The sequence below is a fragment of the Pygocentrus nattereri genome, chromosome 15, assembly GCF_015220715.1.
Source record: "Pygocentrus nattereri isolate fPygNat1 chromosome 15, fPygNat1.pri, whole genome shotgun sequence".
In the NCBI taxonomy this organism is placed as follows: domain Eukaryota; kingdom Metazoa; phylum Chordata; class Actinopteri; order Characiformes; family Serrasalmidae; genus Pygocentrus; species Pygocentrus nattereri.
In genome coordinates, this window is record NC_051225.1 from 10747120 (window position 1) to 10760989 (window position 13870).

Sequence of the window (13870 nt, forward strand, 5' to 3'; positions counted from 1 at the left end):
ACAAAACCACTTTCACTGTTTTCACTACAACAAACAATTTATTTTCAGACTTTTCAGAGCCGTTCTGTGGATTCATGATTCCACGTGGAATGTCATCAGCATCAACATCAACTGTATTTAACTTCAATTTCATCTAACAGATTGGAGAAGGTTCCTTTCACAGCTCATTGCCATGTCTGAGAATCTCTTGTCTAGTAATTATTTGAAAAATGTGTATTTTCCCCAATTTATTTTAAAACAACCAAGTGGCTAAAAGTAACTGTCAGCTAATGCTAACAATTTAGCTTTCTTTTATATTTGTATACCAGTCATTAGCTTAATTTAACAAAACTAAACCAAAAAACAAAAAAGATCAGAATTATAAGGTTCCACTAGTCCGGGGCAACGAATCGGTGACGATTAACAAGTAACCTGATGACGATAATTGTCGTGATGGGAAAGAGAGCCGACTAAGAGAGGCCCATTTTCATTTTTAACCGCTTGCTAAATAAGACTACATAACATGTACTACTTTAATTTCTTTTTACTGTTTAAAAACTAATAATGGATAATTAAAGGGCATTAATAAGCAATTATGTTATCATAAAGTAAATTTTCCACTGCCTCTGCAGTGTGTTTCCCCAGAACATGACATACAGTCAGAGGAACATTCTCAGCATTTTCCAAAAGCTAAGTGGCCTAATTTTTGTGAAATAATGAAAAGAAACACTTATTGGTTTCCCAGAACACTCCTCTGTATGTAAAGCATGGATCTGGCTTTGAAAGTCACTCACTCAGACATTTAGCAATCAGACGTTTCTCCACAAGGTGGGGTTGTTAGTGCACTTTCAGTGCATCATTGAAGAGAAGACATCCATTAACCTACAACAGGAGGAGCTCACGAATACACTTTTACTGTTACAGCTTTCAAAAAGAAAGGCAAAAAAGTTAATTACCAAAGACAGTTATATAATTTAACACAGAGTTTCATTAAAGATTTTCATTAAATCTGTTTAAGCTCATCTTCAGATTTTACACAGACCAAAGTTTCACCAAAAACATTACACAGGCTTGCTGCTTCTGGATTTATTATTAATAATTATTAAAAATATATTAATAATGAAATGACTAAAAATCAAATCAAGTTTATTTGACATTTTTAGTTTAAAAAGAAGACGGCTAAGATTTATGGAGACTTCATATTTCATACTTTTTAATAGCATTTAAGGCCTTAATTTTCCACAATATTGACAATTATTTTTAGGGACCCACAGATACCCTGAGCACCACACTGGACATGAGCACACAGGAGAGAGGACCTTGGGTTGGGGGGTTGGAGAAGCGGGCAATAGAGATGTACCTGCACTGAACCCCCGTGCCTGTCCGATGCCAGGTGGGAGGTCAGATAGGAGTTTGCCTGGCGGTTGGGCTGCACCTCCCATGCTCCTCTGCGGTCTGAGGCGGCCGTCTGCTCAGGCGGAGGAGGTGCAGGAGGGAGGGGAGGTGTGGAGAGGCGAGAGTGCGCGAGCAGACGGCGTGAGGCCAGGTGGCATGCAGCGCGGCGCGGGAATGGAAACCAGCAGAAAAAAAAAAAAAAAAAGAGCCAAGGCAAAGCCAGGAATCAGCATTAGTGACAGAGCGACTGCCCAGTCAAACCAACAGGCAAACCCATCCCCCACAACAAAGATCAGGAAAACAGAATCTCAAAAGAAAAACAAAGCCTACCTTAAACTAAAAACTGTCACCATTACAGAGACGTTCAATATGGGTTAATATAACTAACAGAATATAGGTGGATATTATCATCAAGGGTCATACTATTCCTGATAAAGATAGCTAATTGTAGCTCTGTACTGAGTTTTTTTTTTTTTTTTTTAATAAAGGAACTAGGTTTAGGGCATATTACACTACAATATTCAGACGTGGGAGAGGTGGAGTCAGCACGTTACTGAATCACAAATAAAGAAAAACAATACTAAAATACAGATTAAAAAAAAAAAACATACAGGTCATTTGCAATACTGTGAAAGAAATGTAGAAAAGAAGGTGGCAGAAGAGAAAGTGACCTTTTTCAGAGTCTGTAAGATATAATCTCTTTGCTTATGAGCCATATGAGCCCAGGACCACAGACTGTTACTTGGAGTCTTTTATGCTGCAGCCATGTAATGCAGTGCTATTTCAGTCAAAACTGTATAACTAACTCTTTCATAGTAACCTTTCAGGAGGACTTGTTCTGCACACGAAAGGTAAGTATACCACACTATACAGCTGCTGCCACACAGACCAAGCCTCAGTTTGGATGGAAGAAGCCCCAGCTTGGGCAAATGGGAGCAGAAGTGCTTGTACGTTGTTCCCAATTGACATTATGCAAAACAAAGTTATGGCGAGTTACTAACCATGTTAGGTACTGTAAATTGTAAATTCTTGTAAACACACGTTTAGCTATCTAGCTTCATTCTGTTATGCATCTACATCATACCTTCTCTGAAACAATTGCATTAGCAAACTTTTATCTAATGGTATTGTGAACAACCTCATTAGCAGTTTAGCCTGCTAGCTAACCTGGGTAGCTCACAAGCTAACTGACTAACTTCTGCCTTCAAGCTGGGGTTTCTTCCATTCAAGCTGGGGCTTTGCCCAGCCTGGGGCTTGGTCTACAGGGCTCCAGCTAGATTTCACTCCTAACTGAAGTCATGATGACCTGCAAATGCTCTTGCTGAACAACACAGTGAGATGTGCAACGTTGGCTTATACTCAAATAAGCAAACAAAAAAGCTATACAATATGTATGCATATATACATATTCAAAAAACCTTCTATGCCCTGCACGCATTCCAAAGCATGGGATGTGCTCTGCATGCTCGACAGCAGCTTTCAGTCCTGGTGGGCAGTGAGCTGACACAGTAATGGGACTTATAATCAGGGCTGGAATCCCCACACTTTATATCAACCCTGTATACAGTGAACCAATAGGGGAGGACCAATTACCTTTTCACACAGCCACCATTTTGCTATGTGAAAAGCTAATAAAAGCAGAGAGCAGTGACTGGTAAACTTTGACCTGTATTAAACTGAAAACAATACAATAACATGGTATTTAATGTTTTACTTTATGAACTTTTTCTGATATCTGCAATATCTATTAATCCTTCAGGGACATCAGTCAATCCAATTCTGAAAATGGAACTGTTACCAAATGCCAGGGGTATTAATACACATCCATACCATGACAGACTCTGGCTTTTGAACTTTACACTGGACCTCTGGATGGTGCTTTTTTTTTTATTTGGCCTGGAGAACACAATGTCCATTATTTCCATTAACAATCTGAAAGGCTGAGTAATCTACACGCATTCCTACCACACACCAGTTTCAGATGAGCTTGAGCCCAAAGAAATCGGTGGCGTTTGTAGACAAGGTCAAAATATGGCTTCCGCTGTGCATAGCACAGTCTTAACTTTAGTCTGGTTTGTCAAAGTATTCTTAAGCCCATATGATTATATCCATCATAGAAGCATGCCTGCTTTTTAATGCAGTGCTGTCTATGGGATTAGAAGTCATGGGCATTCAGGTTCTACACACAGGGCCTTGTCCTTTAGGCACACTGTATTTTCTGAATATTTTGATATTCACTGTAATAGGTGAAATACCTCACAAATCCTTTCGATCACTTGTTGAGGGACACTGTTCGTAAACTGGATTATTGCTTTCCTGGATGCTCCTTTTATACCTAAGCATGACAGTACCACATGTTTAAGATGTTTTTTTGAACATCTCACAGTAGTTATAGTCTGAAATTTCCAGGTCCAAGCTTTTTTTTTTTTTGGACCTATCAATTTCATTAGCGGCATAAACCTAAAAAACCAAAACAACAAAGTTAATTAGGGAAAGCGTTAAGCATCTTGTCTTTGTCCTATTTTGTTTAATTACAAATCAATGTGGATTTATAAGTCACTGCTTTCTGTTTTATTCCAGATAGAGTCCCTATTTTTGGGAATTGAGGTTCATAATAAGCAAAATGCCCACAGTGATGTGAAATAAGAATGTAGTCTAGCACCTGCCCACTTTGTTTGGGGGAAAGATAAAGTCATTAGAGGAAAAATTAGCTTTGCCAAAGCAACAGGCTGATACCATCCTTGTTCAGAGGGGATGAGCAGTGTCCCTTACCTGGTTCCTCAAGGGTTGATGCTGAGATGGCCTATCTCTGTGTGCGTGGCTCTCACGGGTGACGGCTGATGCTCCTGAGTCTACATGTACAGATCCAACTGGTGTGGGCTTTGAAAGCCAAAACAGAAAGAAAATTAATCCCAGAAAAATAAAAGATATTTAGTTGGTGTAACTGGACACAACTGGAACCCTTAGCAGTCTAGCAAAAAGGGAACATAAACTTACAATTTGCCTGCCAACCCAGTCATAGGTGTAATCAAATGTGTATCCTTTTCGCTCAAACAGCTCAGTGAATAAGGTCCTCAAGTACTCATAGTCTGGCTTTTCAAAGAAATCCAACCGCCGTACATAGCGTAGGTAAGTAGCCATCTCCTCTGGAATAGCAAAAAGGACAAATGATTGAAAGCTTTAATAAATAGGAACAACTCATTCACTGTGTGAAGCAATAACAAGCCACATCAGAAGGGTATGAAATAAACGTAGCAAAGTTTTTTCCCCTCCCAAGCTGGAAAATATGATTTGAAGTACAATGAATGAAAGAAAGGAAATCTATTTAATCTACCTGGAAAGTTCTCACAGAGAACTTCAATGGGAGTGTTCCGCTTTGTGTCTCCGATTTTCTGATATCGTTCTTTCAATGTGTCAGCCTGCAAAGTGGAATTGAATTGCAGTCTTACTTGTGGAGGAAGAATGAATTTATCATTACTCGCAAGCAAAGCTGGACTGTTTGACTCACATACCTTTAGTCCCTGCCATGGGAGACTGCCTCGGAGGAAGTACATGAACATGTGACCTAAGGCTTCAAGGTCATCTCGTCTACTTTGCTCTGCAAAAAAAACAGGCAACAAATATCCTTGTATAACCCACAAACAAACTGTAAAATATACCAAATCTGCTTGAACTACAACTAGAATTCATAATAACCTATTACAGTTTTCCTGCCTATTGACCACATGGAATATTTTTCTTAGAACTGTAAGGATAAAAAAAACTGAGGATAATGTTTACTTTGGCAGTTGTCGTCTTACCCTTCCCCAAATGTGTATTTATGGACATGTATCGGGCTGTGCCAGTGAGGCTCTTGTGCTCCCGGTACGGAATGTGTTTTTTGGTTTCAGGGTCGATGTATTCTTTGGCCAAGCCAAAGTCTATGATGTGAATGATGTGTTCCTTTTTGTTCCCTTGTCGCCCAATGAGAAAGTTCTCTGGCTTCACATCCCTGTAGATGAGGTTCTTCGAGTGCACATACTCCATACGAGAGATCTGTAGAAATGTGACACAGAACATGGTCAGTACAGAAGGAGATCACAGAGTAAAAACACTGTGATAACCAGTGGTGAAAAAATAACTAGAGCAGACAAAAAGTGTATGAGAACTTGTTCATTTCTCAAAACATCTCAGAGTGTCAAATAGCAAAAGCTCCAGCTGTCAACTATTGAGAATGGCTCCACAGGTGTACATCAGGGCTCCCCATATTACTCACATTGATATATAGAATGCACAGAGAATAATTTCTACGTCAGGTCAGGCAAGTAGAGGTCAAGCCATACTTTCAACTTTAACCTACACGGCTAATTTGAAAGTGATCTTGCAAGGAGAACATCTAGACACAATCATGAGCAGTTTGAAGCTAAATGTAGGTGGGAACATAGGTTTTTATTTTTTCCTTTTAGGGCAATCGTCAGCATTGTCCAATGGCCAACAACCCTATCATCAGCCCATGTACACCCATGGACCCCCACAGGTGGATCATTCTAAGCACTGCAGTAAAACTGACGTTGTGGTGGTTTTAGTGTGTGTTGCGCTGGTACGGGTGGATTAGACAAAGCAGTGCTGCTGGAGTTTTTAAACACTGTGTCCACTCACTGTCCACTCTATTAGATACTCCTACCTCGTCAGTCCACTTTGTAGATGTAAAGTCAGAGACAAGTCTAGTCCTTCATCAGTGGTCACAGGGCACTACCAGTTGGATATTTTTAGTTGGTGGATTATTCTCAATCCAGCAGTAACACTGAGGTGTTTAAACAGTCAGTGTTACTGCAGTGTTGAGAATGATCCACCACCAAAATAGTACCTGCTCTGTGAGGATCCATAGGGGCCCTGACCACTGAAGAACAGGGTAAAGAAGAAGCTAACAAAGTATGTAGAGAAACTGATGGACTACAGTCTTTAAGTGTAGAACTACAAGGTGCACCTATACAGTAAGTGGACCTGATAAAATGGACAGTAAGCACAGAAACAAGAATAATGTCATAATGTTATGCCTGATCAATGTATGTACATAAGTTAGCCAAAAAATAAACTCAAATAAAGCATACTGATGTGTCACGAGAAGAAAACGCATGTGTGGTAAATAAATAAAAAAATAAAAACAACAACAAAAAAACACAAACATAACAATACTCGCAAGGGACAAATATTTTCATAGACAACAACAGTGTTTTGCTAGCTTTTTATTTTTTGCTTGTGGTATTAACTCATGCCCGGCCCCACGAGACCCAATTTGAATGAAGCTCATAGTACAAATTATCAGTGCCCTACATATATTTTTCAGTAATGTCAGTAGAAGTACACATGGCTATGCACACAAATCAAGGTCATCCAAGTTGTCACATAAACAAGTATGTTTAAATGTAATAAATGTGCCATATTTTGAGGATTCACAGATCCAAACAGGCATGTTTATGCATGCAAATGTGGCCAAAAAAAGCAGACTGAGCACCGCCAACACAGATTTTAATACATACCCAGCAAAGCTACATGTACACAAGCCTGCCTATACTATAATTTTCTCTCTGACTTCACGGAGACAGCCACATCACTCTAACTAGCCTCGGTAATGTAACACAAACAAAAGATGGGCATGTTGTGAAGCTTTAAGCTTTATTCCCCCCGCTGACAGACTAAATCATATACTTGCCTTATGTCTCCTAAAAAGATTAGATGTCGTTAACCACCTAATATTTTTTTGTTAGACAACATTTTTATACTTTAGCTATATTTGGGTGATGCACTGCTGTCAGAGCAATAATATAATATATAATTATCTTAGCCAGCACCAGTACTTTTAGTCTCTACAATACTTCCTTGCATCAATCAACTTCTTTGCACCTCATTTTTTCAAACCAAAAAAAAACAAGGGCTTTTTCACAGCATACTCCTTGAGGTTTTGAAATCCTGGTAAGCAGAAAACAATCCAATATATGTTAATAATGGAGTGAATTCATGTTACTAGAACCTTTTCTATGCGGTCAAATGGGTATTGTGAGGGTACTTTTTCCTTCTTTGAAGTAGAAACAATGTAAAAATTACTTTAAAGGTACAACAGAGGTTTAAGGTCCAATTGTTTATATTAAATCATTTTTCCCCCCAGTGGAAATATATTTATTATTTATACCTTTTTATAACCTAATGTTTTAAAACAGAACAATAAAATAAAAAGCCTGGAGGCAAGATGGGGTGTGGAGTCATTACAATACAATATCATTTCAATGCAAGATGGCACAGTTATGTTCTCTGACTAAAGGCACTGAGATGTACACTTGAGGGAACCCACTGACAATAGGGGTACTGCCCCAGTGACAGTTTACTACCATTATTTCTGAGAATGTATCTGTTCGGTGTGAACCTATTGAACCGTTCTTTAATTCTGTTTGTACTTAAAGGTGTGAACACTCCACCTGTACTCTGGGTTGCATCAAACAAATGAACTGTGATCTAGCAAATGGGTCTGTTTGCATAACCCTGGTAGAAACACTATTTTTTTTTTTATGGTCCGCAGCAAAAGAGGGAATTTTATATCGGAGCATGCTTGTCTGCTTCATCAGAGCTGTATTATCTTCATAATCTGCCTGCTTTAACATCTGTTTTTTGATAGACGCTTATATTCCTCATGCAGCACAAGCTGCTGCTAATAACAATAGACAAGCAATTAAATAATAGCGAAGCAATGCCTTTGATTCTGGGGCATGGACCACACAACGTATTGCATAAGCAACCTGACTGGTTAATTAAAAATTCACAATCACCAAAGCAATCAGAAAGATGCAGATATTTTATCATTATTACAATGACTGTGATGCATAAGATGTTTGCAAGTAGGCATTTCTTGGCTCAAAAAGTGGTAAAATTTGAGAGTAACTGTAAAGAATAAACAAGCATTCACGTGATAGTTTGAGTCACTTTAGATGTTAAGATGTGAAACTGCCTAAATCACAAATATACATAATGTTACAAAAACCCAAAGTCTGCTTCGGACTTTAGCAAACAAATGAAGTGTGAAAACGGCCTCACAGTCCTCTACATAAAGGATCTTTTGAAACAAAGCCAGGACAGAGGTGAACTCACCAGCTGAATGGCAATCATTAAGACCGTCTTGAGGGAGAAGGTGCGGTCACACAGGTCAAAGAGGTCCTCCAGACTGGGGCCAAGCAGCTCCAGCACCATGGCATTGTATTTCCCACACGGCCCAAAATAGTATACCTGGGGCAGGCCTTCAGCTGTGAGAAAGCAAGAGAGAGCATTTACCAACACAGCACAGCCTGCATTAATTACACAGAGCCACCTACAGCCCCAGTAATAAACCTTTAATGACAGAATTACACAAACATTTATGACAATAATTATGATCTAGTACCCCTCCCCCACCCCACCAAAGCATTTAGGCATGTAGAGGTGGTTAAGACAACTTGCTGAAGTGCAGACAGAGCATCAGAATGGGGAAGAAAGGTGATTTAAGTGACTTTGAACATGGCGTGGTTCTTGGTGACAGACGGGCTGATCTGAGTATTTCAGAAACTGCTGATCTACTGGGATTTTCACGCACAACCATTTCTAGGGTTTACAGAGAACGGTCCAAAAAAGAGAAAATATCCAGTGAGCAGCAGTTGTGCGGACAAAAATGCCTTGTTGATGTGAGAGGTCAGAGGAGAATGGGCAGACTGGTTCGAGATGATAGAAAGGCAACAGTAACTCAAAACCAAAATCTCTGAGGAATGTTTCCAACACCTTGTTGAATGTATGCCAAGAAGAATTAAGGCAGTTCTGAAGGCAAAAGTGAGTCCAACCTTTTACTAGCAAATAATACTACATAATAAAGTGGCCGGTGAGTGTATACCCTGGGGAATAAGAGGTTCCTCAGGCCTCAAAATTCAAAACCCCCAAATACAAGCCTGAAAAATTCTAAAATAAGGTTACTTCAAGAGGTTATTCATCCTGCCACTAGGTGGCAGAACAATGAGAAAGCACACATATTTCTGGCTGGATTCATGAGTTGCTCTTCCATATCAGCACCTGCTGTTTTGTGCATGGCAATAACTGCCAGAGAAAGCCTAGCAAACCAGAAACCTACCTTCTATCTGTAAAGTAGCTCATGCATGACGGATCAGTGCATCATCCTATCTGACATGCTGGTTATATTTTATAGACTCACATAATGTGTGAAAACCCATCACTGAGCTACTGTTGAAGCTTTCAGTTCATATAATTATCATCCTGTGTGCATCCAGTGAAGCTGAAGTGGGTAGTTGTGGAGAAGCCTACGCTGCGCATTGTGTGGTTTTGTTTGTAACACCCCTGAGAATGGAGCGCACGCTGGCCTGACGATGACTCATCTATGTTCAGACTGCATATAACACGTATTCGGCAGAGTCTCTCCGTGGTGATTAACACTTTCTGTAGCTGCTCACTTGATTCCACTGCTCTGGTACATGCAGTACCAACATGTGAAGTAAGTATGTTCAGGAAAGAAGCCACAAACACAGATGTCTCTCATACACAAATGATACAGAAATTATACAGAAGAGCCCTCATACACAAATTATACAGACTTTAGGAGTTAAAAACACACCAGTGTGAAAGTGGCGGCTCAATTTTAGAGGATTAGAAATGACTATAGTTAGTGTTGCTCTGATACTGTATTAGCCTTGACACTGGCTTTTAAAGGAACTTTGATCAATCTTTAATGATTTATTTTTACAGAAATTATTTGGGCTATTTGGCTAAGCATCGAGTTATTATTTGTTTATAAGCAATTTTAGCCAGGCCACTCAGGTTCCAAGCTAAAGAAGCAAAATTCAGATGGGGGGAAAAAAGCAAAAAAAATCAGAGACCATGCCTTGATTTTTGGTAAAAGGCAGAAGATGCTCTGGACAGGTCACCAGTCCATCACAGACCAGACACACAGACATACATTCACACATACATTCACAACTTGGGTAATTTAACGTGCCCAATCTGTCTGGGTACATGTCTGGACTGTGGGAGGAAACCAGAGCAGCTGAAGGAAACCCACTCAGACATGGGGAAAACATGCAGACTCCACACAGAGAGGACCCTGGTTGCCCGGCCAGGGAATCAAACCCAGGACCTTCTTGCCGGCGCTACCCACTGCTCCACTAGATCTAAGATTTTCATCAGATGTAATAAGGTCCTAAAAGAATAGTTCAAATTTAATGAAGATTTTAAAGATAAACTCTGCTAAGAAGAACATCAACTTTTCTGTAGCTCTGGAACCAATCAAACGTGAAGTTACTCAGCACTCAGTAGATGATCAGCAGATATTTAAGGAAGACTACTCATTTGTACCAGAAAGAAAAATGTGGTACTGGTGCATCCCAGACTGTAATACAGTGTTCTCAAGACCAGAGGTAAATCTGAGTCAAGACCAAGACTTTGTAGTAGTCCAAGTTAACTGAGTCAAGGCTGAGACGAGGAGCGGCGAGACCAAGAGATTGTACATTCACTATTATTCTTCATATGTGAAATTCATTAACAGATAAAAGATAGATTTAATAATCTATTTTGTAAAATATGAATGTCAATAAGATAAAACTTATCAATTACATCAATTATTACTATTGTGATGATCTTAGTTCAACTAAGCATTGGAAATTTGGAGGCACATTATGTTGCGATTGTCTGTCCATCACCACCTAACAGAATACAAACCAAACAACATGCGATAATATTTGTTATTAAATGAAAATGCTGTTATCTACCCTGTTACCCTTTCAACATGGAAAGGATCAATTAGATTCTTAACAGGTACTGAACAGATTTTATCTTAGAGCAGGGGTCACAATTTCAAATAAACTGGGGAACAATAGCCAGATCTTCTGTAGGAAGGGGTTAAATAAATAAATACACACACACACACACACACACACACACACACACACACACACACACATATATATATATATATATATATATATATATATATATATATATATATATATTTCACATGCTGTTGTGCAAATGGAACTGACAACAGGTGGAAATTATTGGCGATTAGCAAGACACACTCAGTAAAGGAGTGGTTCTGCAGGTGGGACCCACAGACCACTTCTCAGCTTTCTGGCTGATGTTTTGGTCACTTTTGAATGTTGGTGGTGCTTTACACTCGTGGTAGCATGAGACGGACTCTACAACCCACACAAGTGGCTCAGGCAGTGCAGCTCATCGAGGATGGCACATCAATGCGAGCTGTGGCAAGAAGGTTTGCTGTGTCTGTCAGCGTAGTGTCCAGAGGCTGGCGCTACCAGGAAACAGGCCAGTACACCAGGAGACGTGGAGGAGGCCGTAGGAGCGCAACAACCCAGCAGCAGGACCGCTACCTCTGCCTTTGTGCCAAGAGGAACAGGAGGAGCACTGCCAGAGCCCTGCAAAATGACCTCCAGCAGGCCACAAATGTGCATGTGTCTGCACAAACGGTTAGAAACCGACTCCATGAGGATGGTATGAGGGCCCGATGTCCACAGATGGGGGTTGTGCTCACAGCCCAACACCGTGCAAGATGCTTGGCATTTGCCAGAGAACACCAGGATTGGCAAATTCACCACTGGCGCCCTGTGCTCTTCACAGATGATAGCAGGTTCACACTGAGCACGTGACAGACGTGACAGAGTCTGGAGACGCTGTGGAGAGCGATCTGCTGCCTGAACATCCTTCAGCATGACCGGTTTGGCAGCGGGTCAGTAATGGTGTGGGGTGGCATTTCTTTGGAGGGCCACACAGCCCTCCATGTGCACGCCAGAGGTAGCCTGACTGCCATTAGGTACAGAGATGAGATCCTCAGACCCCTTGTGAGACCATATGCTGGTGCGGTTGGCCCTGGGTTCCTCCTAATACAGGACAGTGTTAGAACTCATGTGGCTGGAGTGTGTCAGCAGTTCCTGCAAGATAAAGGCATTGAAGCTATGGACTGGCTCACCTGTTCCCCAGACCCGAATCCGATTGAGCACATCATGTCTCGCTCCACCCACCAACGCCACGTTGCACCACAGACTATCCAGGAGTTGGCGGATGCTTTAGTCCAGGTCTGGGAGGAGATCCCTCAGGAGACCATCCGCCACCTCATCAGGAGCATGCCCAGGCGTCATACAGGCACGTGGAGGCCACACACAATACTGAGCCTCATTTTGACTTGTTTTAAGGACATCACATCAAAGTTGGATCAGCCTTTAGTTTGTTTTTTGTGTGCGACTCCAAATCCAGGCCTCCATTGGTTAATAAATTTGATTTCCATTGATGGTTTTGTGTGATTTTGTTGTCAGCACATTCAACTTTGTACAGAACAAAAGTATTCAATGAGAATATTTCATTCATTCAGATCTAGGATGTTATTTGAGTGTTCCCTTTATTTTTTTGAGCAGTGTGTATATATATATATATATATATATTCTGTAGGAAGGGGCTGGCGAAATAAACAAATAAATAAAAACAAACAAACAAAATATTATACACACACACACACACACACACACACACACACACACACACATATATATATACACACATACATACATACACACACACACACAACATATATACACACACATTTTTCCCCCCAAAACACAAATTTTATCTACGTCTATGCACTCATTTAAATGTGTCAATGTTCAGTAAGACTTCTGTCACCGTGAACCGATAACTGATGGTGATCGATGATGATGATGAAGTAGTAGAATATATTCATACAGAGTATAAAACACTAACAATCATTACAATTAAATAAACATTTAACAGTGGAACTGCAGAGGTTGGTTACTGATTCTGGGATCCAGTATCATTGTGCATCTGAATGGAGGGACTACTGGGAGTACTTAGTGTATATTAAGAAATACTTAAAAACTTTGCCAAAATACACTAAATTATGGCTCGTGGTTTCATGATGTTCTTTAGGACCTTCCTAAAGAATGGAGGTGAGAGATTTACATCCGTTTTTATTTTTATTTTTTATTTAGATTCATACAAAAGATGTGTACAGCCACAAAATCGGCGTGTCAGTCAAAGAGCTGTAATTGTGGGTATCTGGACAAGTGCCTAAACTCAACTGTAATTTTGAAATAAAAGGTTATTGAGCGATATCACAGCGTTCAATTAAGAGGTGATGAGGAATGAGGCCCCAGGGCTTGGGGCAGCATAAAGACTGTCAGGTTGCAGTTTTTCACATATCAGTCTGCTCCACTCGCCCTCTCTGCTCCAACAATGCACCATCTGCCAGCAGGCCCATTTCAGGGCGGCCACCTACGCCTGCTGATTCAGAGCAGCATGACTAGAGCACAGAGCCACGTGATCTTGCAGCCTCTAGTTTACATACAGTACAGCAGGAAGCCCGGAGGGCACAACCTTATATACATACACACATACACAAATCAGAGAGTATGGCTACGCCTCAGCTGGTGTGGCGAGAGGAGCTGTGTGATCAGTAGCCAAGCTAAAG

The 13870-nt window shown here is 40.5% G+C and overlaps 1 protein-coding gene across 4 annotated transcripts in view; it reads right to left on the reverse strand.

Annotated features, from left to right (window-relative positions):
- The window catches only part of csnk1g1 (casein kinase 1, gamma 1), a 55296-nt gene that overhangs the window by 12646 nt on the left and 28780 nt on the right, over positions 1-13870 (reverse strand). For 2 of the 4 annotated variants that reach the window (XM_017709790.2, XM_017709791.2), the window contains exons 5-11: positions 8494-8645; positions 5175-5409; positions 4887-4972; positions 4709-4793; positions 4372-4520; positions 4147-4254; positions 1340-1447 (exon numbers count right to left, since the gene is read on the reverse strand). In XM_017709790.2, the coding sequence (XP_017565279.1) occupies positions 1340-1447; positions 4147-4254; positions 4372-4520; positions 4709-4793; positions 4887-4972; positions 5175-5409; positions 8494-8645 (923 nt within the window). The remainder of the gene's footprint in view (positions 1-1339; positions 1448-4146; positions 4255-4371; positions 4521-4708; positions 4794-4886; positions 4973-5174; positions 5410-8493; positions 8646-13870) is intronic. The other 2 variants (XM_017709792.2, XM_017709793.2) reach the window with 1 other exon arrangement.